The sequence below is a fragment of the Capra hircus genome, chromosome 14 (genome assembly GCF_001704415.2).
Source record: "Capra hircus breed San Clemente chromosome 14, ASM170441v1, whole genome shotgun sequence".
In the NCBI taxonomy this organism is placed as follows: domain Eukaryota; kingdom Metazoa; phylum Chordata; class Mammalia; order Artiodactyla; family Bovidae; genus Capra; species Capra hircus.
Genome location: NC_030821.1, coordinates 16159422 through 16183424, shown reverse-complemented (window position 1 = coordinate 16183424; position 24003 = coordinate 16159422). Strand labels below are relative to the sequence as shown.

General features: G+C 46.4%; 1 protein-coding gene across 3 annotated transcripts in view; it reads left to right on the top strand.

Annotated features, from left to right (window-relative positions):
- Positions 1-10294, top strand: part of NIPAL2 (NIPA like domain containing 2) — an 83063-nt gene extending 72769 nt beyond the window's left edge. For all 3 annotated transcript variants that reach the window (XM_018058278.1, XM_018058279.1, XM_018058276.1), the window contains 3 exons: positions 6363-6426; positions 7553-7647; positions 9609-10294. In XM_018058278.1, the coding sequence (XP_017913767.1) occupies positions 6363-6426; positions 7553-7647; positions 9609-9721 (272 nt within the window). In that variant the 3' untranslated portion in view covers positions 9722-10294. The remainder of the gene's footprint in view (positions 1-6362; positions 6427-7552; positions 7648-9608) is intronic.

Genomic DNA, 24003 nt, shown 5'->3' with positions numbered 1-24003 from the left:
AGTCCTGCTTTCTGGAGTTTTCTCTGTCATTCCTTCTGATAATCAGAGCAACAGAAAGGTCCTCTTGTGTCCTGTCTCTGGGTCAGACATCCCCAGTTCCATGACTCTTCTCTCCCTGGCCCTCACCGCCTGAATCAGAGTGGGGTCCTAAAGTGAATCCAGTGTTGCCCAGAAGGCCAGACAGATGAGAGCAGGAGCTACTGCCTTTGCAGTTATGGCCTCTGGTTTTCTACTATTGCACTTCTTTTCTTTCTATGGACAAGAATGTCCATAGAAATGTCTAAATATGTCAGACACAATACTATTACAAAAACATCAGTCCGAAACTTGGTCCAAACAAAAATACAGTAGATTCAGGAATGTCACTCCTAAGTTTGGTACTGGTATGCCCTAGCTCTTTAGCTTATTGGCTGTATTTTCTACCTGGTTGTATTGGGACTTCATTTCCCCATGCAAAATTTATGCATTTTGGAGGCAATGAGGGATTATTTTTACCTAATGGATATGTCCTTTTTATTTCATGGCAAACAGTGTTCCTGCCAATGGGAAAATTTTAAATGTAATTAATTAACTTTTCATTTCCCAAAATTGAACCTTACCTTTAAAGAGAAAGGTTATAAGACGTCTGAAGACGTCTAATTTTTTTTGTGCATTTTTGACAAAAGAAAGTAACAAAAGACTGTATATTTATGTGCCCTAGAATTATTGAGAAAGGGAAAAAGCAAGGCCAAAAACAGTTAGAAGCATGACATACAACATAATAGTTAAAATTACTGTGCTAAAGATGTGTAAAACATATAGTTCCCCTGAAAGGAAAGTTTTGTGAGAGGATCAACAGGGCAGAATCTGAATATTTAGCACACTGATGAGTACTTAGCACACACTCACACAATCGATGAGTCAAGGAAGCTGGAACTTTCCAGGAGTGATAACAGTTCATCTGATGTTACTAAAGTATTAAATGGAGGTGAAGCTTCTTGACTTACTTCTCCTCTTTGCCTCTGTCAAAAAGTATAGCTTAAAATTAAAATGAGATGCCGTATTTTGTCTGCTAAATTAGTAAAGCTTTTGTTTTGTTCTTTTTATTACAATAAGCAATGCTGGCATGGCTAAAGTGTTGCAGGCACTCTTGTGGAGTCGGGTACCAGGGTACCACCTTCCTAGAAATGAGTTTCATAGTTTTTGTCAAGAGCCTTAAAAATGTCTCTCCTCTTTGATCCTGCAACTCAAAAACAAAAAACAACCCAATTAAAAAATGGGCAAAGGACTTGAGACATTTCTTCAGAGATGTCCAACTGGCCGACAAGTACATGGGAAAATGCTCAACATCCCTAATCATTAGGGAAATTCAGATGGAAACCACAAATCACCACACATCCATTAGGATGGCTACTAGCAAAAACAAAACAAAAACATAAAATAGCAAGTGTTGGCAAGCACATGAAGAAATCGGAACCCTTGTACACTGTTAGTGGGAACGTAGCATGGTGCAGCCACTATGGGAGACTCAGTGGCAGTCCCTCAAAAAATTAAATATGGAATTGCCATGTGATCCAACAAGTCTACCGCTGGGTGTATGTCCAAAAGAATTGAAAGCAGGGACTCAAACAGATATTTGTACACCTAGGTTCATAACAGCATTATTCACAGTAGCCAGATGGCAGAAGCAACCTAAATTGACAAATGCATGGATAAAGAAAATGTGGTATATACATACAGAGGAATATTATTCGGCCATCAGAAAGGAAGGGACTTTGATACATGCCACAACGCAGGTGAACCTTATAAAGGACATTATCTAACTGAAACAAGCCAGTCATGAAATGCCAAATGCTGTATGATTCCACTTATATGAGGTGTCCAGAGTAGTCAAACTTACAGAAATGGAAAGTGGAGTGGTGATTGCCAAGGGCTGGAGAAGGGTGGAAATGGGGATCTGTTTAATGAGCATAGAGTTTGTTTTACAAGATTAAAAAGTTCTGAAAATTGGCTGCACTCCAGTGTGAATACAGTTGGCCCTCTATATCCACATTTCTGCATCTGTGGGTACCACCAATAGTAGATAGACTATATCCCCTCCCCACAAATTCCAGAATATTCCAGAAAGCAAAAATTTAATTTGCCAAGTGATAGCAACTATTTGCATAGCATTTATGTTGTATCAGGTATTATAAGTGATCTAGAGATGATTTAAAATATTTGTGGAGAATCTGTATAGTTCAGTTCAGTTCATTTGCTCAGTCATGTCCGACTCTTTGTGACCCCATGAATTGCAGCACACCAGGCCTCCCTGTCCATCACCAGCTCCCGGCGTTCACCCAAACCCATGTTCATTGAGTTGGTGATGCCATCCAACCATCTCATCCTCTGTTATCCCCTTCTCCTCCTGCCCTCAATCTTTCCCAGCATCAGGGTCTTTTCAAATGAGTCAGCTCTTCTCATCAGGTGGCCAAAGTATTGGAGTTTCAGCTTCAAAATCAGTCCTACCAATGAACACCCAGGACTGATCTCCTTTAGGATGGACTGGTTGGATCTCCTTGCAGTCCAAGGGACTCTCAAGAGTCTTCTCCAACACCACAGTTGAAAAGCATCAATTCTTCACAGTGGAAGAGAGAAATAGATTTAAGGGACTAGATCTGACAGACAGAGTGCCTGATGAACTATGGATGGAGGTTCATGACATTGTACAGGAGATAGGAGTCAAGACCATCCCCAAGAAAAAGAGATGCAAAACAGCAAAATGGCTGTTGAGGAGGCCTTACAAATAGCTGTGAAAAGAAGGGAAGCAAAAAGCAAAGGAGAAAAGGAAAGATATACCCATTTGAATGCAGAGTTCCCAAGAATAGCAAGGAGAGATAAGAAAGCCTTCCTCAGTGATCAGTGCAAAGAAATAGAGGAAACAATAGAATGGGAAAGACTAGAGATCTCTTCAAGATAATTAGAAATACCAAGGGAACATTTCATGCAAAGATGGGCTCAATAAAGGACAGAATTGGTAGGGACCTAACAGAAGCAGAAGATATTAAGAAGAGGTGGCACAAATACACAGAACTGTACAAAAAAGATCTTCACCACCCAGATAATCACAATGGTGTGCTCACTCACCTAAAGCCAGACATCCTGGAATGTGAAGTCAAGAAGGCCTTAGAAAGCTTCGCTACAAACAAAGCTAGTGGAGGTGATGGAATTCCAGTTGAGCTATTTCAAATCCTGAAAGATGATGCTGTGAAAGTGCTGCACTCAATATGCCAGCAAATTTGGAAAACTCAGCAGTGGCCGCAGGACTGGGAAAGGTCAGTTTTCATTCCAATCCCAAAGAAAGGCAATGCCAAAGAATGCTCAAACTACCTCACAATTGCACTCATCTCACACCCTAGTAAAGTAATGCTCAAAATTTCTCCAAGCCAGGCTTCAGCAATACATGAACCGTGAAATTCCAGGTGTTCAAGGTGGTTTTAGAAAAGGCAGAGGAACCAGAGATCAAGTTGCCAACATCCGCTGGATCGTGGAAAAAGCAAGAGAGTTCCAGAAAAACATCTATTTCTGCTTTATTGACTATGCCAAAGCCTTTGACTGTGTGGATCACAATAAACTGTGGAAAATTCTGAAAGAGATGGGAATACCAGACCATCTGACCTGCCTCCTGAGAAATCTGTATGCAGGTCAGGAAGCAACAGTTAGAACTGGACATGGAACAACAGACTGGTTCCAAATAGGAAAAGGAGTACATCAAGGCTGTATATTGTCACCCTGCTTATTTAACTTATATACAGAGTACATCATGAGAAATGCTGGGCTGGAAGAAGCACACGCTGGAATCAAGATTGCCAGGAGAAATATCAATAACCTCAGATATGCGGATGACACCATCCTTATGGCAGAAAGTGAAGAACTAAAGAGCCTCTTGATGAAAGTGAAAAAGGAGAGTGAAAAAGTTGACTTAAAGCTCAACATTCAGAAAACGAAGATCATGGCATCTGGTCCCATCACTTTATGGCAAATAGATGGGGAAACAGTGGGTGACTTTATTTTTCTGAGCTCCAAAATCACTGCAGATGGTGATTACATGAAATTAAAAGACGCTTACTCCTTGGAAGGAAAGTTATGACCAACCTAGATAGCATATTCAAAAGCAGAGCCATTCTTTTGCCAACAAAGGTCCATCTAGTCAAGGCTATGGTTTTTCCAGTGGTCATGTATGAATGTGAGTTGGACTGTGAAGAAAGCTGAGCACTGAAGAATGGATGCTTTTGAACTGTGGTGTTGGAGAATGTATATAAGTTACATGTAAATATTATGCCACTTTATATAAGGGACTTGGGCATTAGTATCCACTAATGATACAGATTTTAGTATCCACTGAGGAGTCCTACAACCAAGTTCTCTGTATACTGAGTGATGACTGTATACTTAACACAACTGAACTGTATGCTTTAAAATGTTTAGGATGGTAGATTTTATGCTATGTATGCATGCATGCTTGCAGGCTCAGTCATGTCCAACTCTTTGTGACTCCATGAACTCTACCCTCCCAGGCTTCTCTGTCCATGGAATTTTCCAGGGAAGAATACTGGAGTGGGTAGCCATTTCCTTCTCCAAGGGATCTTCCTGACCCAGGGATTGAACCTGCGTCTTTTGTACCTCCTGCATTGGCAGGTGGATTCTTTACCACTGCATGACCTGGGAAGCCACTATTATTGTGGGTATTATGTGTATTTTACGAAACTTTTTACTCTTGAAGACAGAAATTCCTCTTTAAGCGATGACAACAACAACAAAATCCTAAAATACCAGGAAGAAACGTGTGCAAAGAAGTTTATTAACATCACAAAAGCAAAAGCGTTTGAAGCAGTTTAAAATGTCCTTCGAGAAATGAATATTATGGGGCACCAGCTTAGAATAACAAGAAAACATTCAAATGACTCCAAGGACGTGTGTAATCACAGGGAAAAATGCTTCAGCAACATTATTCACTCAACAAATAGTCACCAGAATGGGACATGGCTTGTTCCCGCAGAAAGTGAGGCAACAGACCTCAGACTGGTCTCTGGCATTGGCAACACCTAAGCAGCAGCCGGCACTCACAACTCTCAGTAAATACTTGCCAACAGGATAGCAAGGCTAACACCACACATGCACACACGCAGATGTGATTCCAGGTAGTAGATAATTACAAGGTAACTTATTTAGGACTTCCCTGGTGGTCTTGTGATTAAGAATCCACCTGGCAATGCAGAGGACACAGGTTCAATCCCTAGTCTGGGAAGATTCCACAGGGCAACGAGGCCCACGTGCTACAACTGCTGAGCCCACATGCTCTAGCGCCTGTGCTCACCGACAAGAGCAGCCACCGCAGTGAGAAGCCTGTGCACCGCAACCTGAGAAAGCCCACACGCAACCATAAATGAATGCATAAAATTTAAAACAAACATAAAAGGTAACTTATTTAGTAAAAAAAAAAAAAAAAAAAGTCTGTGAAGGCTTTGATTCCCAAAAGGGAACCATTGATACTAAGAAGGAAAGAAGGAGGGCTCTCTGGAATAAAGGACAGATGCACATTGCCCTTCACCCAAAAGGAAAGACCAGCGGAGGGAGATGGGAGAGGGGTTGGCAGTGAGAAATGGAGCTCAGGCAGCACGTTAGCATGCTCCAGTGCACACATCAGCCTGTGACCAGACCCGCAGACTGCAGGGTTAGGCCCAGGCCGACAGCATGGGGAGCAGCTGGCCTGAAGTGCCAGTGCTATGTGAAAGGCCCAGCGTCCACCCAGACGCTCAGGCCAGGCTTGCTGACCCCCGGCTTAAACAACTGGGGGTGGGAAATGTCACTCTGCTTGCACGTTCCAGTGGTACAAATCTTGCACTGGACAAAAAAGTTTCTGTTGGCAAAAGCTATGTTACTTGTGCTGATTTTATTATAATGATACATACATTATGTAAAGTCTACAAATCTGTGTTCTTTGGAATCATTGAAAGCATTAGTATCGCATGCAAATATTTTTTAAACTAAGCTACTGAATGTGCCTTTTTAGGGCTTCTCTGGTAGCTCAGTGGTAAAGAACCCACCTGCCAAGGCAGGAGATGTGGGTTTGATCCCTGGATGAGTAAAGTCCCCTGGAGAAGGAAATGGCAACCCACTCCAGTATTCTTGCCTGGGAGAATTCTATGGACAGAGAAGCCTGGCGGGCTACAGCCCATGGGGTCGCAAAGAGTAGGACATGACTTAGCAACTAACCAGCGACTGGATGTGCATTTTAAGGGTAACTATTTACTTTGAAAAAAGTAATACAGTAATTTGAAAATCAATATGTAGCTATTGTAAATATTCTTACCCTAAAATTAATTTTATCTTTACTATTGTAGGTATCATATTTTATCAGGAGTTTCTTGGTGCAGCTTTTCTCACTATATTTATATATCTTTTTGGGTGAGTAAATGTCTCAGAGGTAAGGTATGTGAAATACTATTACTTTTATGTGAGACTTCTGGCATTGGACCTGAGGCATGGAAAATTGGAAAATAATATAAGAAACATCAGTTTCCCGAGCTCTTAAAAGAAGCATATTTTTCAACTTAACACCCTACCCAGAGCTCAGTGTCTTTGTGATTTAAATATCTGTGTGAGGGATCTGAAACACTGGAGATTTTCAGTTCCAGCCAAACTCAAGGTAAATCAAAGGCCCTTGTAGCTACTCCACCTTTTTATACTCAATCAGACCTATCCCAGCCTTAGGAACCCGTAGGTTAGATCTCAGTTGGGAATCACAGATGCCTCTAGGATCACCTAGGATGCAAGGCCAAGACTGGGGCCGATCTCTGCCTTGAGACCTACTAACATCAGATTGGTGCCATCCGTCTCCTGGGTCTAGGTGCCCAGCTTTAACTCTGCCTCGGAATTTGCTGGACAATCACTTCTGGTGTTCCGGCAGATGGAGGGTAGAACCTTGACAGAATGTCACCGATGTGTTGATTTTTCCGTTGGCTCCCACCTGGAACTCTCTGAATGCTTAGTTGCTTCTTGATGTGGTATTCTGCATGACCACTGTTATGCAAACTTGAGCCCAGACTATTTTCAACATAGAAAGCTATCTATCTTGAAAATTCATTTTTGTGAGATTTTTGGGCGAAGCTAAACTTCTGGGGTCTGGAAGCTATGACTATGCTTATGGCCAAGGACAACGAAATTTCTTAGAAAATTAAAGAATAAATTATTTTTTTGCTTGTGTTGCATGCCAGTAGTGGGTCTGAGCATGCATGGATAGAAAATGAGACTTAGTGTCTACCCAAAGGGTTTAGAGCCTGAATTAACCTCCAGATGGTAAAAACCTGGGGCAGAGACTTACTGGAAGTGGCCCAGGTCTTGGTTCTGGGGACAAATATTATTGGCTGCAGCAATTAAGACAATTTCTAGGCAGCTTACCATGAGAAACAGAAAGAACAAAACCAGTGGAATGTATGTCATCATGTAGAAGGTGGAGTTCACTTACTTAATCCCATGCGTTCAGTTAGTTAATACAGTGACCTTGTGTTCTTTATTAACATTATTCTTACAGGTGTTTTCTGTCATTCCTTGGTGTGGTTTTGGTCACAAGAAATAGAGAAAAGGAACACCTGCCACAGTCTTACATTGATTTTGGAAATGTTCCCGGTAAGATGTATATTCCTTAATTTATAATAGATAATTTTGGTATCATTTCTGGAGTTAAATTAATATAAAATGTAATTCTTACACTCAGAAAATGTACATTTAATGATGAAAGCAGAGGTGATAGTTTAACTGTAAATGTTAATAATCATTTGATTATCAGTTTTGCACAAAACACTGGGGATAGAAAAGAACTGACCCTGTTTTCTTGATTTGGGTGGTAATGAGAATTTCTGTTTTAGATTTCTTGGAGAAGGAAATGGTCACCCACTCCAGTATTCTTGCCTAGAGAATCCCATGGACAGAGAAGCCTGGTAGGCTACAGTCCACGGGGTCGCAAAGAGTCGGACACGACTGAGCGACTTCACTTTCACTTTCACTTTCAAATTGGAAAAGGGTAGGAAAAGGAGTGGGAATGGCAGGCACAGACCCTTGTTGCTTGGAGAACCTTTGAGGGGGATTCTACACCTAAGACCAGAAGCTTAGGAACATCATTCCTTGGGAAGCGTGAAATGGCCCTTGCACTGGGCTCAAGAGTGACGTTCTTCTTGGTCACCTGAACATGAAGAGCTTCTTCCCCTGTTCCTCCCCTCATTCATCCAGAGGGGTTTAACGTGCATCGTCATCCCAGCTCTCCACTCCCACTGAGAATACCACTCCCGTGACGCAGACTTGGGGCTTCCCTGGTGTCTCAGGTGGTAACGAATCTGCCTGCAATGCAGGAGACCCGGGCTCGATCTCTGGGTTGGGAAGATCCCCTGGAGATGAGAAAGGCTACCTACTCTGTGTGAGGGGGGAGTGTTCCCTGGTAGCTCATGTGGTAAAGAATCCACCTGCAATGCAGGAGACCCCGGTTTGATTCCTGGGTCAGGAAGATCCCCTGGAGGAGGAGGGATAGGCTGCCTACTCCAGTATTCTTGGGCTTCCCTGGTATCTCAGATGGTAAAGAATCCAGCTGCAATGCAGGAAACCTGGGTTCAATCCCTGGGTCGGGAGGTCCCCTGGAGGAGGGCATAGCAATCCACTCCAGTATTCTTGCCTGGAGACTCCCACGGACAGAGAAGCCTGGTGGGCTACAGTCCATAGGGTCACAAAGAGTCAGATAAAACTGAGCGACTAACATTTTCAGTTTCATGTAGACCCAACAGAAGTGATGTCCAGAACAAAGGAAACAGGTTTCTGTGTCCTCACTTCCTTCCTTGCTCACCACCCCCAACAATCTCTGGCTTTGCTAGGGGTTTGGGGTGACCTATAGGCTTCTAGACGAGGAGTAGTTATGTTCTCGCAGCTTCCTCCACCATGCAGTTAGGACCAAGTCTTTGAAGCAAAAAACCATTAAAACCTTGTGCCTATGACTGAGAAAATATGGTCCATGAGTTCTGTGTTCTCTTTCCCATTTGAACCATCTTATCAGCTAAGAACACTCAGCGCAAGAATCGGCATACGTGGCAAGGGTGTGCCTTAGAGAGGCCTTCTAAGGTTAGGGGTTCTTTGGTAGGAAGTGAAGTTTACTTCCTTTTAACTCTTTCATTTCACACAGTTCTATATATAGAATCAGTAAGAGCTTTAGAAGCGATTCTGAAAGTCTGTTTTCCTCTGTTGTTAGATGCGTTAGACTAAACATGGACCAGGAGGCAGAATGGGGAGAGAGGTTTGGAGATGCGTACACGCTTCATGTTAGTCTCCTGACTGATCCAGCCTGATTTCTGTCCCCAGCACGGTCACGGGGACAGCACGTGCTCCCCGGGTGGGAAGACAGTTTGCTCATGCGGACAGCCACGATCTTACATCAGGGGCACGGAGCTCTGTGGGCCTTTCTTCCCTGACGTTTCTTTCTATTTATACGGCGACTACATTGTCCTTTTTAAAAAAGGAATAAAATGTGGCCTAGATAGAGGAGAAATTATTAAGACTTATTATTCTACAAGAGCTCAAAAGATTCTTTGTGATTATTATCTCCACAGGGAAACAAATATTGGATAAAATACAACCAGATTCAAGCGGCTTATCCTATGGAACTCTGCCTGATGGAAGTGACTCCATAAAGAGCCCGAGTAAAGAGAAGAAAGGGGTCTGAGATGCCGAGAGGGATGGCTGCGGGCCTGTTATTCAATACCACCTTTTAAAAAATTGCACATGTTCAATTTATGTCAGCCGTTAGTTTATGCTGACATGTGCTCGCCTTCGTTTCAGTCCCTGACCCCAACTCCATGTCTATGGATGATCAGGGCCTTCCTAAGCTTTGACAGTCTAAGGTTTTCATGGAATGTAATTTGAAGTGTTCCCCACACCCTGGACCTCTCTCCCTGGTGATCATCTAACTGACTAGATCTTAATTAGAGCCTGGCTGCCCAGGCAGGAATGTCACACAGAAATGTGCCTTCACGATTTGGCTGCAGAACGCGTAGGTTGCTTTTCCCATACAGCTTGCAAGGTCAGTTGCTTTACTTTAAAGAGACGCTTTAGTCCCACAACCTCCTCCCTAAACCAAAGGTTTGAAAGCATTCATTTTTGTTTAGACATCTTTTAGGAACCTTCCCATAAAGATTTCACCTTTCTGTTCCCAGATGAGAGTGGTGAATCATCTTTTCTGAAAACTAGCCCTATCGTATTTATCCTTTGAACAGTAAAGTTCTTTTTTTTTTTTTTTTCATAATTAAGCATCTGTGTTTTGACTACACTTAGGTCACTCTTTCATTTTCATGTTTCCTTTTTTTTTATTGGAGTATAACTGCTATACAGTGATGTGTTAGCTTCTGCCGTACAATGAAGTGAATCAGCTATAAAAGTGGAAGTCGCTCAGCCATGTCCAGCTCTCTGTGACCCCATGGACTATACAGTCCATGAAATTCTCCAGGCCAGAATACTGGAGTGGGTAGCCGTTCCCTTCTCCAGGGAATCTTCCCAACCCAGGAATCGAACCGGGGTCTCCTGCATTGCAGGTGAATTCTTTACCAACTATATGTGTACATATATCCCCTCCCTCCTGAGTCTCACTCCTACCCTGCCATCCCGCCCCTCTGGGTCATCGCGGAGCACCAAGCTGAGCTTCCTGTGCTTTACAGCATGTTTGCGCCAGCTGTCTATTTTACACATGGTGTAGTGTATATATGTCGGTCCTAACCTCCCAGTTCAGCCCGCTTTTCTCTTCTCCTCCATCCTGCCCCAGGTCCACATGTCTGTTCTTTACATCTGCATCTTTCTTCCTATCCTGGAAATAGTTTCATCTGTACCATTTTCTAGATTCCACATATATGCGTTAATGTACAATACTTCTTTTTCTTTTTCTGACTTACTTCACTCTGTATGACAGATTCAAGATCCAGTTTATACCCCATTTGATGATGGGGTATACCAAAACCGGAAAACCTTGGCTGGTGAACTTTTTAAGCTGAAAGGAAAACCTTAAGAATTAGTACCAAAAAAGGAATCAGTATCAATTTTTTTAAGTAAGAGTGTAGAGCAGTGATGTTTTCTTCAGCGTATGATCCTATTATACTTGAAACTGAAGAGGAGCTTCATATCCTATGCCTTTATTTGTTTAGATCTTATAATTCATCAAGTGGGTTTTTAATGTTTTTAACTTTCAACGTTGTCTCAAAAATCAGATTTAAATTTTTTGTGATATTTTCACGAACACTCCATCTTTTCCTCAAGTCATTACTTCAAGTTTTAGAATAAAATCCTTCTAGGTAAAAGAACTGTTATCATTAGAGAACTGAATTTCAGCCATTTTCAATCCGCAGACATAGCACACAGCCAGGTGGTCCAGCCTGAGTCTCGTCCAGGTTCTCCTATACCCTGAATGGCTCTTCTGCTGCCGTAGACGCAGGTCTACTAAGACACATTTGCAGGTAGAGTCCGTAACTGTATCTGTGATTATTTATGATCTCCGAATATTGAAATGAGGCAAAAAGAGCTAGCCTTCATTGTCAGCAACATCAAATAATAAGCCCCATCCTTAATGACACTTCAAAACCTCCAGATCACACGCCAGGCCAATACTGGTCCAGCCAGTTGTCTTGCATTTGTTTGGTTGTTTAACTCAGGGCTATTGAAACTGTAGTCTCAGCTGCTTTAGGTCTTTAATCTTTGTTCTTTGTCATGACCTACACTCCTGACCAGACCAACCAAACCTGGCCACAAAGGTGAGATTCAAATCTATCACTGAAGTATGAATAATAACCTAGAGCCCATGTCTGGCTTTTGAACTCCTGGTGACAATTCCTGCTGTTGTAGAAAGTGTCCCGTTAATTCAAATAACATAGTCATATAATTTATGGCATGCTTCATTGAATTGGTCCAGCATGTCAGCATTGGAAGGCTCAGCTAAGAAATGTGTCTGGTGTCTTAAACTACAGCTTTCTGGTGACTCTTACGACTGGTTTCAAAGATTTGGAAAATAATTAGACAGAAGAGTTTGACTTGAAGTGGGACTGTATTTATAGCTATAGCACGTGGTTTGCACATTGTAGAATTTTGCACAGAGACAAGCATTAATGCCAATACTTAGTGGTCGCCAACATTTGTATCTTTTAAAAGTTGTAAGAAATGACATTGACTTATGCACAGTTGGGCAACCCAGAAATGCTTTAGAAGTTTACTTAACATATAAAATATAGTTAGGTAACGTATAAAATAGAGTCAGACTTAATTTTACTTTCCCTATTGCTTCTCCAAAGTTAGGTGAATAGGAGTTTTACTTGTACCAGCTTGTAAAGATTTTTTTAATTACGCACTGTGTGACAGTAACCAGAGCCAGTCCAGTCCTTCTCTTGGCATTGCGAGTTGGGGACCTTTAGCCAACACTTGGCTCAACTGACTGTCTAGACCAGGGGTCTGTGAACTCTTCCTGTAGCAACACAGAGAGTAAATATTTGGGAGTTTTGTTGGCCATACGGTGTCCGTTGCAACCACTGAGCTCTCTCATTGTAGCACAGAAACAGCCATAGACAAGACATAAACAAATGAGAATGGCTGGTGTCAGTAAAACTTTATTGACAAAAGCAGGTGGCCAGTTCATGCACTATTGTTTTCCAACCCTCAGTCTAGACTGCTCTGCCCTTGCTGTGCAGCTTCTTTCTTACTCCTCGAGCATTCAAGACTTTGAAAAACAAATTGGGTACAATGGGAGTGTTAGCCATGTGTTGATATTTACATTAGGATCTTGTTTCCTGTGTAAGATACAAACAGAAGCAATGAATTCATCACTGGTGCCCGAGTTTTTCTCTCTCGAAGGCAGTGGTTCTTTTGTGAGCACCACTAACTGCCCTGGAGGAAGCGCTCCAGTCCCATACTCCAAGTGGATAATTGCTTCATGAACGAGTAGCAGTCACCTCTCATGTAGTGGATTAAAGCAGAGATCCTTACCATCTGATTGTTTTCAGTTTAAATGTTTGCTTGTCCTGTGACAATACTACTTTCGTCACCAGAGTCACTTGAAATAATAAAAAACTGTCTCAAGCAGTGACTTGAGAATGTAGTTTTCAATCCCTCAACCCATCCCCACAAGCTCCTGGAGATTCTGTTTTGTGGCAGAGAAAGAAAGGAAAAAGACAGATTTCGTAGACTGATGTCATTTCAGGACTATTGAATGAGTGATGGTGATATGTACGTCTGGCTCCAGAAGAAGCAGGTGCAATGGTGGACATGGCTCAGATGGATAGAACCATTGAGCCAAATTCCTGAAGCCAAGAACCCTCTTTACACTCCCTGTTTCAAAGCACACAGATCATCCAGGGGTGGTGACTATACAGGCTCGCCCACACCGAAGGCTGCCTCCTACTTGCCAATTTAATAGTGATATTATGGACGTGAATACAACCAGTTATTAAAATGAAACTTTCCAACACCCTTCCAGACTGCTTGATTTAAATTCCAGGGCTGGTTATAGAGCCGTCCTTGAACTGGGCAATAGCAAGCCGAATGCACATGTCTGGCACCAACCAATGTGAGTGCTTTAGGGAGGCTGCTAGATAAACACCACACAGTTCGAACTTTTAGAACAAGATCTCAGAATTGAACCCAAGATGACTATGTTGGGAAATTTAGAAGCTGCTTCTAATTGTTACTCTCATCAACAGTCTGGCTCCTATTATGGCCATCTTGAAGTTAAAAAATAAAATAGAATTCCACATATATGCGGTTTCTATGCAAATACAGACCAGTCTTGAACTATTAAATGTGGTGTTTTAGTAATTGTGGTAAATACAGGGTAGAGCCTTCCACCCAGGAATTCTTGACTCTGTCCCCTTTCTCACCAGCCTCAGGGTACCACACAACATGCTGTCCCATGCCAGCAGATCAAGTCAGTTACAGGAGCTGTGGCCCAAAGAAACTTTTTTTTTTCCCTAGAAGAGAAGGAAACTCAGCCTTCCACGCTGGTCCTTATTGAGTTAATGAGGACCAACCACAGTGTAAAAAGAGGAATATCAATCCCAATATCAAATAAATGCGATGCTTCAGGGGTGTGGGGGGCACACAGCAGGGGCAGATGCCACCAAGAGTTTCACAGGGTTCCAGGCAAGATGCAAGATAGGCTCTGAGTTCCAGGAAAGAATCTGCTTCCCAGGGAGCTGGCAAGCGTGTGTGACGAGGCAGGAGCCCATCCGTCCCTGACCGACTGGCACGCATGGACCCACGCCACTTCGCACGTTTGAGCCGCCTCTCTGCAGACACGAGCTAATCCTCCCAGGGCGCACGCTTCCCTCTCTGGGAGCCTCTTCCTTCAAGGCTCTAATTTGAAAACCAGCCTCAGCGGTTTTCCGAGGCTTTGGGCTCTACTCCCACTGTCCAGAGCACCTCACCTAAATCTGCTAAACACTGAACGTGAACAAGGAAATGAATCAGTTCAAGAAGTCTTGATCCAGGCCCTCGGAGCTGGACTTGTCTGCCTGGTGATAGATGCTAACCCAAATTACATGCCTCAGACAGCAAACCCGCATTAATGTACTCACACATAATTGATCACATGCTCCTTGCAGTGTAATGTGTTTAAAGTTATTAGAAACATAAAAACGAATTAGATATGAAGACTTGGGGAGCTTAGGTCAGAGAACAAACAGCCCCCATCTCTGGAGCCCTTACTGTGTGAGTCTTTGACTTTGGCCCTTCATTTAGTCCTTATCCTCTCTCTGTCAGGGAGGTCGCTATCCCTAGTTTACAGATTAAAAGACCAGGGCGAGGGGCAGGGCAGGGGCAAGGGTAAGACAAGAGAGACACCTGGGGCACAACATGTAAGGAGGCTTATGGAAATCTCCCTCCCAGGATAGAGAGCGCCGACTCTGCACGCGCAGGCCTGCAGAGGAAGGCCCCCTTCAGCCATGTGCCCCGGGGGCCTCTCTGTGGCCCTGGCTAGAGGAAGTTAAACGACTTAACAAGAGCCATTCAGCTGGCAGGTGGCCCAGCTGGGATCTGAACCCAGGACAACTCTGCAACCCACACTCTTACCACTAGTACCAAAGTATCTAAATTGCATGGTAGAATGTCAAAGGGCCTTTGAGGTTCTTGAATAAAGGGCTTTGGAACCCAAAAGTGAAAAGGGTCACTTATGGCTAGGCAACAGTCTTCAAGGGAATGGGGGACTGTGGTAGATTAAAGGATGCCCCACACCCTAAAAGAGATATGTCCTCCTCCTAACTCCTAGAACCTATGAATAGGACCTTATTTGGAAGAAGGGGCCTTTGCAGATGGAATTAAATTAATCTTGAGATTCTATCATTCTGGATTTCCTGGCTAGTCCCTAAATCTAATGATATAGATCCTCATAAGAAACAGAAAAGACGCAAACACACGGAACAGAAGGCCACTTGGAGACGGAGACAGAGGAATGCACAGAGCCTCCAAAAGCCCAAAGTGGTGAGGAAGGGCTCTCCCCTGAAGCCTTTGGAGGGAGCACAGCCCTGCCGACACCTTGACTTCAGCTCAGGCCTGCGGAACCGCGGGAGAAGAAAGTTCTGTCATTTTAAGCCGCCAAATTCACGGCAGTTTGTCGCAGCAGCCATAGGAAGGGAACATAGGCATTGAACTAGCTTTTGAGGCACAGGCGGAAAGTGGACGTTACAAGAAGCCCTATAAAAGAAGCTGATTAACTCACGGCAAGCTTGGGAAACGTCTGGAACGTGGCTCATGTGAAGAGGAAGATGGCTCCACAGGACTCGAAAGGCAGCTAAGAGAGCCTCTGGTGGCCAGCTCTGACAGAGACTTGAGAATCTGCACTTGATTTGGGAGATACCCGATGTCGTTAACCTTCATTCCGGGAGGCGTGGGCTGGACCTGTAGATGTCATTGGTGTCTCTTCAAAAACTCACCTGTCAGAATTTAAGGACATCTTCCCTGTATCTTTCTTAGTCACTTGTGAGCAATATCAGATGGTATAATTGTGGTACACCAGGTCTTATTCCCTTGTGGCTCAGCTGGTAAAGAATCCGCCTGCAATACGGGAGACCTGGGTTCGATCCCTGGGTTGGGAAGATCCCCTGGAGAAGGGAAAGGCTGCCCACTCCAGTATTCTGGCCTGGAGGATTCCATGGACTATATAGTCCATGGGGTTGCAAAGAGCTGGACACGACTGAGTGACTTTCACTGACTCACTCACTCACTCACTTAGGTCTTATGAGAAATGACCAAGTGAAGCAGGGCTGTAGGCTGGACAGTGACCACTGAGAGGGCCTGGGGGCAAAGAAAGCTATACCCAGACGAGGGTGAACTGGGCCAACCAGAGCCAGGCACTCCAGAAGCTGAACTGGAAGTCCTAGAGAGAGGTGAGGAGTCAGGAGTGGGAGCTGAAGCTGGAAGGCTTCCTAGAGTATGGCACAAACCAACACAATACCATAAAGCAATTATCCTTCAATGAAAAATAAATACATTAAAAAAAAAAGAAAGACTTTCTCGAAAGATAAAAAGGTAAAAAGACAGCTAAGGGCCATGAGCAGGCCATGCTTGTTAGCAAATTAAAATTATAGCAGAGAAGGGATCATCAGAGTAAAAGAGCTAAGAGCCAAATCTGTTAGCAGAGGAAGGGCAGTCAAGAGGGTCTGACAAGCGAAGCAAAGACTTAGAGGCTGAGAGGCTGACCAGGAAAGAGCCAAGGCCCAGACCTGCGTCGGGAAGGCCCAGGTATGTGAGGCTCACCACCTGTGCTCATGGGCACGCTTACAACACCGGCCAAGCCCTTCACAGCTGGCTGCAGAGAACACGTGTGCTGGCCGCTCCCGGAGCCTGACTTCCCCGGGGCTCACTGGGTTTCCTTCTGGACGTGCATTGGATGCTGCTGCAGCACAGGAAGAGAAAAGGTGAGTCCACTGGAGAAACACTTCATTAAAAGCAAGAGGACATTCTTTCAAGTATTCAAATGATAATGCTGACCTGTTCGCCGGGAGTCCATAGCAGGCAGGGTACAGTCTTCAAACAGGAGGCGGAAGAAGGTGGGCCCAAGAAAACGACCAGGCTTGATGACATCTTCAGTTCAGTTCAGTCGCTCAGTCGTGTCCGACTCTTTGTGACCCCATGAACCGCAGCACGCCAAGCCTCCCGATTCATCACCAACTCCTGGAATTTGCTCAAACTCATGTCCATCGCATCGGTGATGCCAAAAACCATCTCATCCTCTGTCGTCCCCTTCTCCTCCTGCCTTCAATCTTTCCCAGCATCAGGGTCCTTTCCAATGAGTCAGTTCTTCACATCAGTTGGCCAAAGTTTTGGAGTTTCAGCTTCAACATCAGTCCTTCCAATGAATATTCAGGACTGATTTCCTTTAGGATGGACTGGTTGGATCTCCTTGCAGTCCAAAGGACGCTCAAGAGTCCTCTCCATCATAACCTTGTTCTTTTTTCAAATGTGTAGTAATCCTGAAAGATGGTGACCGAGGGATGGCCAAGGCATCTACTGAGTGAGAGAGGGGAAGATGAAAAGAGGTGCTGAGGGGAGACGTAGGTGGAGGCTTCTCAATGTAGAGAGAAGTCACACAGACAGGAAAAAGCTGAGGCGCTCGACCACAAAAGAGCCCTGTAACTATCTCATTCCTCGACCCTGTCACCAGGGCAGGCGGATTTGAGCCGGTGGGCCTTAGGGCAAAACCGGCCACACATCACACACACCCCAGCCCACCCCAGCCCAGCCTCTGGCCGCATCCTTAGGCCAAGTTTGCGGCCTCCAGGAAGGCTTGGGATTCCTTGCAGACCAGGCAGCCATGGGCATCCTTTCCCCACGGCGCCTCCCACCTCGTCCCCCGCTCAGTTGACTGGTGTGGGACCAGGAGCGGTGCTGATCCCCCGTCAGCAGCTGACTGACGGGAAGCAGGCGGCCGCAGAGCACCAACGTCTGCCCCCCTCAGTCTCCTCTAAAGCAAGCCACCTGCTTCCCGCCCCCCCGGCCGGCCAAGGTCTCCCCACACAGAAGAACCGGCTCCAAAACCACCACGGAGGAACCACAGCCTTGGCACTGCCTCCCCGTCTATTTGCTGTTCACTCAGGAGTCTGTGGAATGCAGACTCATTTTCCACTGAAAGGAGGGAAAGTAAAGACTGCCCCAAGTAAAACAGATTCCTGGTGTTTCCTGTTTACTCAGCACCGCTGCTCTGGGCCCTGGGCCAGGAGGCCCGCTAGGACCGATCGGCCGGCGCCCCCCTCAAGAAAGCCCTGGAAAGAGGAGAACTTTCCTCCCATATTTCTATTCGCCTTCCTCTGGAGGCAGGTGGGTTCTTTTGGCGGGGCGTGGGGGGGTGGTTCTGCTGGCTTAAGTCCCAAACCTCCCATCTCTCTCCCTGTTTAGAGGCCTGCCGGTTGCTGGGACGAGATGCTGGGAGGGCATCACCGACTCAGTGGAAATGCATTTGAGCAAACTGAGAGATGGTGAAGGATAGGGGAGCCTGGCATGCTGCAGTCCATGGGGTCGCAAAGAGTAGGACACGACTGAGCGACTGAACAACAACGAGCTGTTGGGTGTTTGCCTGCCTCTGACACCCCATTGTCCTGTCTACAGAGCAGAGCTCGTGTTCCCTGGCCTGCTGGGCCTAGAAGGAAGATGTGGAAGGAAAAGCAGGTAACACATAAACGGATGGCAGAGAAAGTCAAAGTGTTAGTCGCTCAGTCGTGTCCGACTCTTTGCAACCCCGTGGACTGTAGCCCACCAGGCTTCTCTGTTCATGGGATTCTCCTGGTCCCTTCTCCAGGAGGTCTTCCCTTCTCCAAGGATCGAACCTGAGTCTCCTGAATTGCAGGTGGATTCTTTACTGTCTTAACCAGCAGGGATGCTAAAGGGATGGCAGAAAGAAGGGACTTGAGGCCTGCCACCACCAAGGCCTCATAGCTTCCTTCAGGAAAATGCTCCTGAGAGAGAGTGGAGTGGATGGCAAAAGCTCAGGTGACAAGATGGGAGAAGCTCTTCCAGACGGACTGAGCAGAAGCGCCCAGACGTCGGGTCTAACACATGTTCGACTTGAGTTTTTTCTGGAAACCACGGGGACATCAAGTACGTGTGGGGAGATGGTCTGACTGGCGAGGAGGCTGCCCCGGGTGGGTGGGGGTGACAGGTCTTTGCCGCAGACTGGTGTTTGGCCCCTAGACACAGCCCACATGCTGAACATGTTTTCTCAGTCCAAAAGCAATGGAACAACTCCACTTCCTTCATTTCTGCACCACCACAATAAAAATCACAGAAAAATATCTATCCCACGGCCAGAGACGCTCTGCAAGCAGCACCTTGGCCCTCCAACCTATCAACAGAAATTGCTCCGGGCAAACCCGAGCTTGTTAACCAACTTTCGTGAATGACTGAAACAGCAGAGCAGATTTATTTCATTTCCATAATTTAAAAATTGACAATTATACATTTATCTTCCTAAAACCATCAGAATGAAAATCATCCACTTCTGGAGAAGTAAATTGAAATTACAAAAAGCTAAACCAACATGCTATCATCATGGGCTGAATTGTGGCCCCCTACTGCCCCACCAGGGATTCCCTGGTGGCTCAGATGGGAAAGAATCTACCTGCAATGCGTGAGACCTGAGTTCAGTCCCTGGGTTGGGAAGATCCCCTGGAGGAGGGCATGGAAACCCACTCTAGTATTCTTGCCTGGAGAATCCCCATGGACAGAGGAGCCTGGTGGGCTACAGTCCATGGGGTGGCAAAGAGTTGAACAGGACTGAGCAACTAACACTAATCACCCCTGGAAAATGCACTCAAGTCCTACACCCCACTATCTCAGAATGGAACTGTATTTAGAAGTAGGGTCTATTTTTAAATTTATTTGGCCATGCTTGGTCTTAGATGTAGCATGAGGGATCTAGTTCCCTGACCAGGGATCAAAACCAGGTCCCCTGCATTAGGAGCACAGAGTCTTAACCCCTGGACCACCAGGGAAGTCCCAGAAATAGGGTCCTGACAGAGGCAGTCAAGTTACAAATGATGTCATTAGGGTGGGCCCTTATCTGATATAGACTTCCCTGGTGACCCAGATGGTAAAGTGTCTGCCTACAATGTGGGAGACCCAGGCTTGATCCCTACCTGGGGAAGATCCCCTGGAGAGGAAAATGGCAACCCACTCCAGTACTCTTGCCTGGAAAATCCCATGGATGGAGGAGCCTGGTGGGATACAGTCCATGGGGTCGCAAAGAGTCAGACACAACTGAGCGACTAAACTTTCATGTTTCTTTCACTGATCTGATATGACCGGTGTCCTTAGAAGAACAGGGGATTTAGACACAAAGAGGGAAGACACACAGAGGAAGACTGTGAAGACACAGATGAGAGAAGACAGCCATCTACATGCCTAGGAGTGAAAGCCTGAAGCCACCAGGAGCTGGGAGAGACGTGAAGACCAGAGCCTTCCTCGGGGCCCTCAGAAGCAGCCAACTCTCCCCACGCTCTGACCTCAGACTCCTAGACCCCAGGACTATGAGATGATGCATACGCCCCTGGCCCGCGGTCCTTCCTTACAGCAGCCCTGGTAAACCAACACGGGGACTTTCATCTCCGTCAGCCTCCAGCACATGCCCTGTGCCCTGCGACTGGTGAATCGACCACGGAGAGAGCTGGGGAGCAGACCCCTCCCACCCTTCCACCATGGAAGCTGAAAGGCAAGACCCCCTGTCCCCCACCTCTGGCAGTTGACACTTCCTCCAGAACATTGGGTCTAAAGCAAGGGCCTGTTAAAAATGTCTTTTTTTGCCACCAGCAGGGGTGGCATCCAACGTCCAGTTGTGAAGGTGCCAGTGACTCTACCCAGCATTTGCCGGAGGCCTGACCTTGGCCTCTTGGTTTCATTGGGATTCTGTCTTTTTCCCATCCTGACCCTGAAGGCTCTCCACTGACCCTGGGAGCCCCCAGCAGATTAGTGCAAAGCAACCGAGAGCCAAGTGTGCCACAACTCCTTGACTGGCGTTTCAATTCCTGCCTGACCGCTGCCTCCTGACAGCTTGCTCTCAATGTGTTCAAAGGCAAAGCCTTTGCCTTTCTCCTCTCCTGTTTTCTGCCAGTAACCCGTCTTAGTGGTACCCCTGTGCTCCCCACCCCTGGCTGGGCCTCAGGGCGGTCTCCAACTCCAACCTTGGCCGACAGCCAGCATCCCACTTTCCCCATCTCCCCAGGCCCCCCAGCTGCAGACTTTGTTCCATGTCCTCCTGACCTCCCACCTGAAGTACCCCCCGCCTAAGCTTCCCCACTAGTCAGCCCGGCCCAGCTGTCTCCACTTTTTCTGCTGCCCCGCATGCTTGGTGCACACTGTGGGCTGGGGGAAGCCCGAGACGAAGGATAGATGGAGAAGGCCTGATTCTGTCCCTACCTCTCCCACCTTCACACTTTGCCTGGATGCCACACCTGCCCTCATTGCCCTCCCGGCCCTACTCCTGGTTGGAATCTCTCCATCCTCCAAAGCCCGTCCTGAACGCTTGAAGACTTCCATGCTTTCGTCAGCCAGATATGTTCCTTCCCTCTCTTCTACATTTTTTTATTATTTCTTTTATTTTTGTGCGTTTGCAACTTGGATTGTTCCACTTTGAGTCACGGTCATCTTTGTGCTCATCTGACTTCTGGTATTCAACGTCAGCTTTTTGTGGAATGCAGCTTGCCCTGGACTTGTCTCCAGTGCCACCACCATCATCTCCCACTGGATGAGGGCTGCAGACTTGTAACTGGTCATGCAATGGTGGTGGTTTTGTTGCTAAGTTGTGTGCAAATCGTGTGACCCCATGGACTGCAGCCCACCGGGCTCCTCTGTCCATGGGATTTCCCAGACAAGGATACTGGAGTGGCTTGCGATTTTCTTCTCCAGGCGATCTTCCCCACCCAGGGATCGAACCCTCATCTCCTACATTACAGGTGGATTCTTTACCAACTGAGCCACCAGGGAAGCCCATAGGAGAGCCCAAGTCAGATGACTGGATGTGGTCTGATGTCCCAAGGGCCTCTCCTGCCTTCTTCTCTCATCTCCCCAGCCTCACAGCCTCCTCCCCGCTCCTCGAACACACCATGCACACTCTTGCCTCAGGGCCTTTGCTGCTGTTCTCTCTCTGCCAGGCTAGTTCCGGAAACTTCTCTAAGTCTTGCTCAAATGTTCCCTCCACAAGGAGGCCTCCTCTGACCACATGATTTCCGTCGTAACCCACCCCACCTCCACCCAGCTCTCATAGTTCCCATTACCTCTTTCTCTTTATACCATGGCTCGCCTCCTAAAACACTGTATAATGTATGTGTTGATCACACTTCGTCTTCATTGCCTACCTCTCCACCCCACCTGCCACATCGTGAGTGCCTCGGGAACAGAATGTCTGTTATGCTCACCAATACACCCCATGTGCCTGGTACGTGGTAGATGCTGAATAAATATTTGTTTCATAAACGAATCTCTGTATTTTGCACACACAGAGCTATGACAGTCACTAGGATCCCAAACCGTGCTACCTTTTTTTTTTTTTTTTTAAGCATAACTGCCTGGTTGCTTGGCTGCTCTTCCCTGCGCTGCCATGGAAACCAACAGCCCAGGGACAGGTTGCTTCTCATCAAGTCAGGCAACGTGTATCACCCCCCAGAGAACCCACAGATGTGTGCCCATGCCCTTCACAATCAGGGGCTTGGCTGCCGTGGCCGGTCAGCTGGAGGCCCCCAGGATGGCCCCTGGGACCAGCACCCACCCCGCTCAGCGGGTGGCCTCGGGATTTCCCTGGGGGGTTGGGGAGGAGCCCCGTGCTGTGAGCAGTGGAGACTCCAGGGAGGACTCACCCCTGCCTAAAGTGTGCCCACGCAGATCACACATTCCAGATGTCCCCACTGCCTTGCCCGGGCATCGTTTGTCTCTATCCCCGATACCAGCAGGCATTTATGGAGCAGCTACTATGGATGAGGCACTTGATGTATATATTACTTCCAAGCCTCACAGCTTTGCAAAGGACCTGTGATTCCTCTCCCATCACAAATGGCGGGACTGAAGCTCAGGGATTCTAACCAGCCTCGCCTTACTTAGGTCACAGAGCAAATCAGAGGTAGGTGGAATTGAATCCAGGCACCAAACTCTGCAGACTTTTCACACACCCAGCTGCTCCCACCTTCTCTGTCCACTGCGCTCCATGGCCGCCTCGTCTCAGACCTTGTGCCTGCAGAAGGGGGCAGGGGGGAGTGCTGGGAACCGAACGGTCGCCGAAACCCTGGCACCGGCACATCTCACACACACACTTGGTTCAACGTGGCCTAGGAAACACTGGATCACTGAGTGGTTTCCGAAGGAGGCTGAGCCCTCTCTGGAGGTCTTTAAAAACTAACAACAAATAAAAGATAATGCCTTCTCTCTGGAATGACGTAGGTGTGGTCATGCTTTTTAAAAGCAGAGATTAGTTGACCCCTAATCATCCTGTTTAGCTTTATGACTATGATGAACCGTTACTGGACAGGGGGACTCGCTGCTTGGACCATTACTAAATCTGGTTTTAATAACGTCGCCAACCCAGGACCAAACCCTGACCCATCGCTCCAGTAAAGGTCCATGATCGCTGGAGAGAGTGCTGGGTCACGGAGGGCGGGGGCGGGCGAGCGGGGACAGGCTGTTTGTTCCCAAGGATGGGACTTGGTGAGTCATAAACCATCTCAGGGAGGGGTGGAAATCTTGAAGATTTATCTCAGATGAGGGCCGAGGAATAAAGAAGAAAACAATGGCAACAAGACCAGAGCCACAAAGATAACAGCCCAGCCTGAAAATTGCTCAGGAAAGGGTTGTCATCGAGATCCGTGGATGATGTGCAAACCACAAACACACAAAGAGAACACCCAGTGTGTTTATGATGATCCAACAAATTTGTCTCGGGCTATGTCAAAAGCGACCAAGCACCTATTCTGACTCCGAGATCAAACATTCAATTAAACGTTAAAT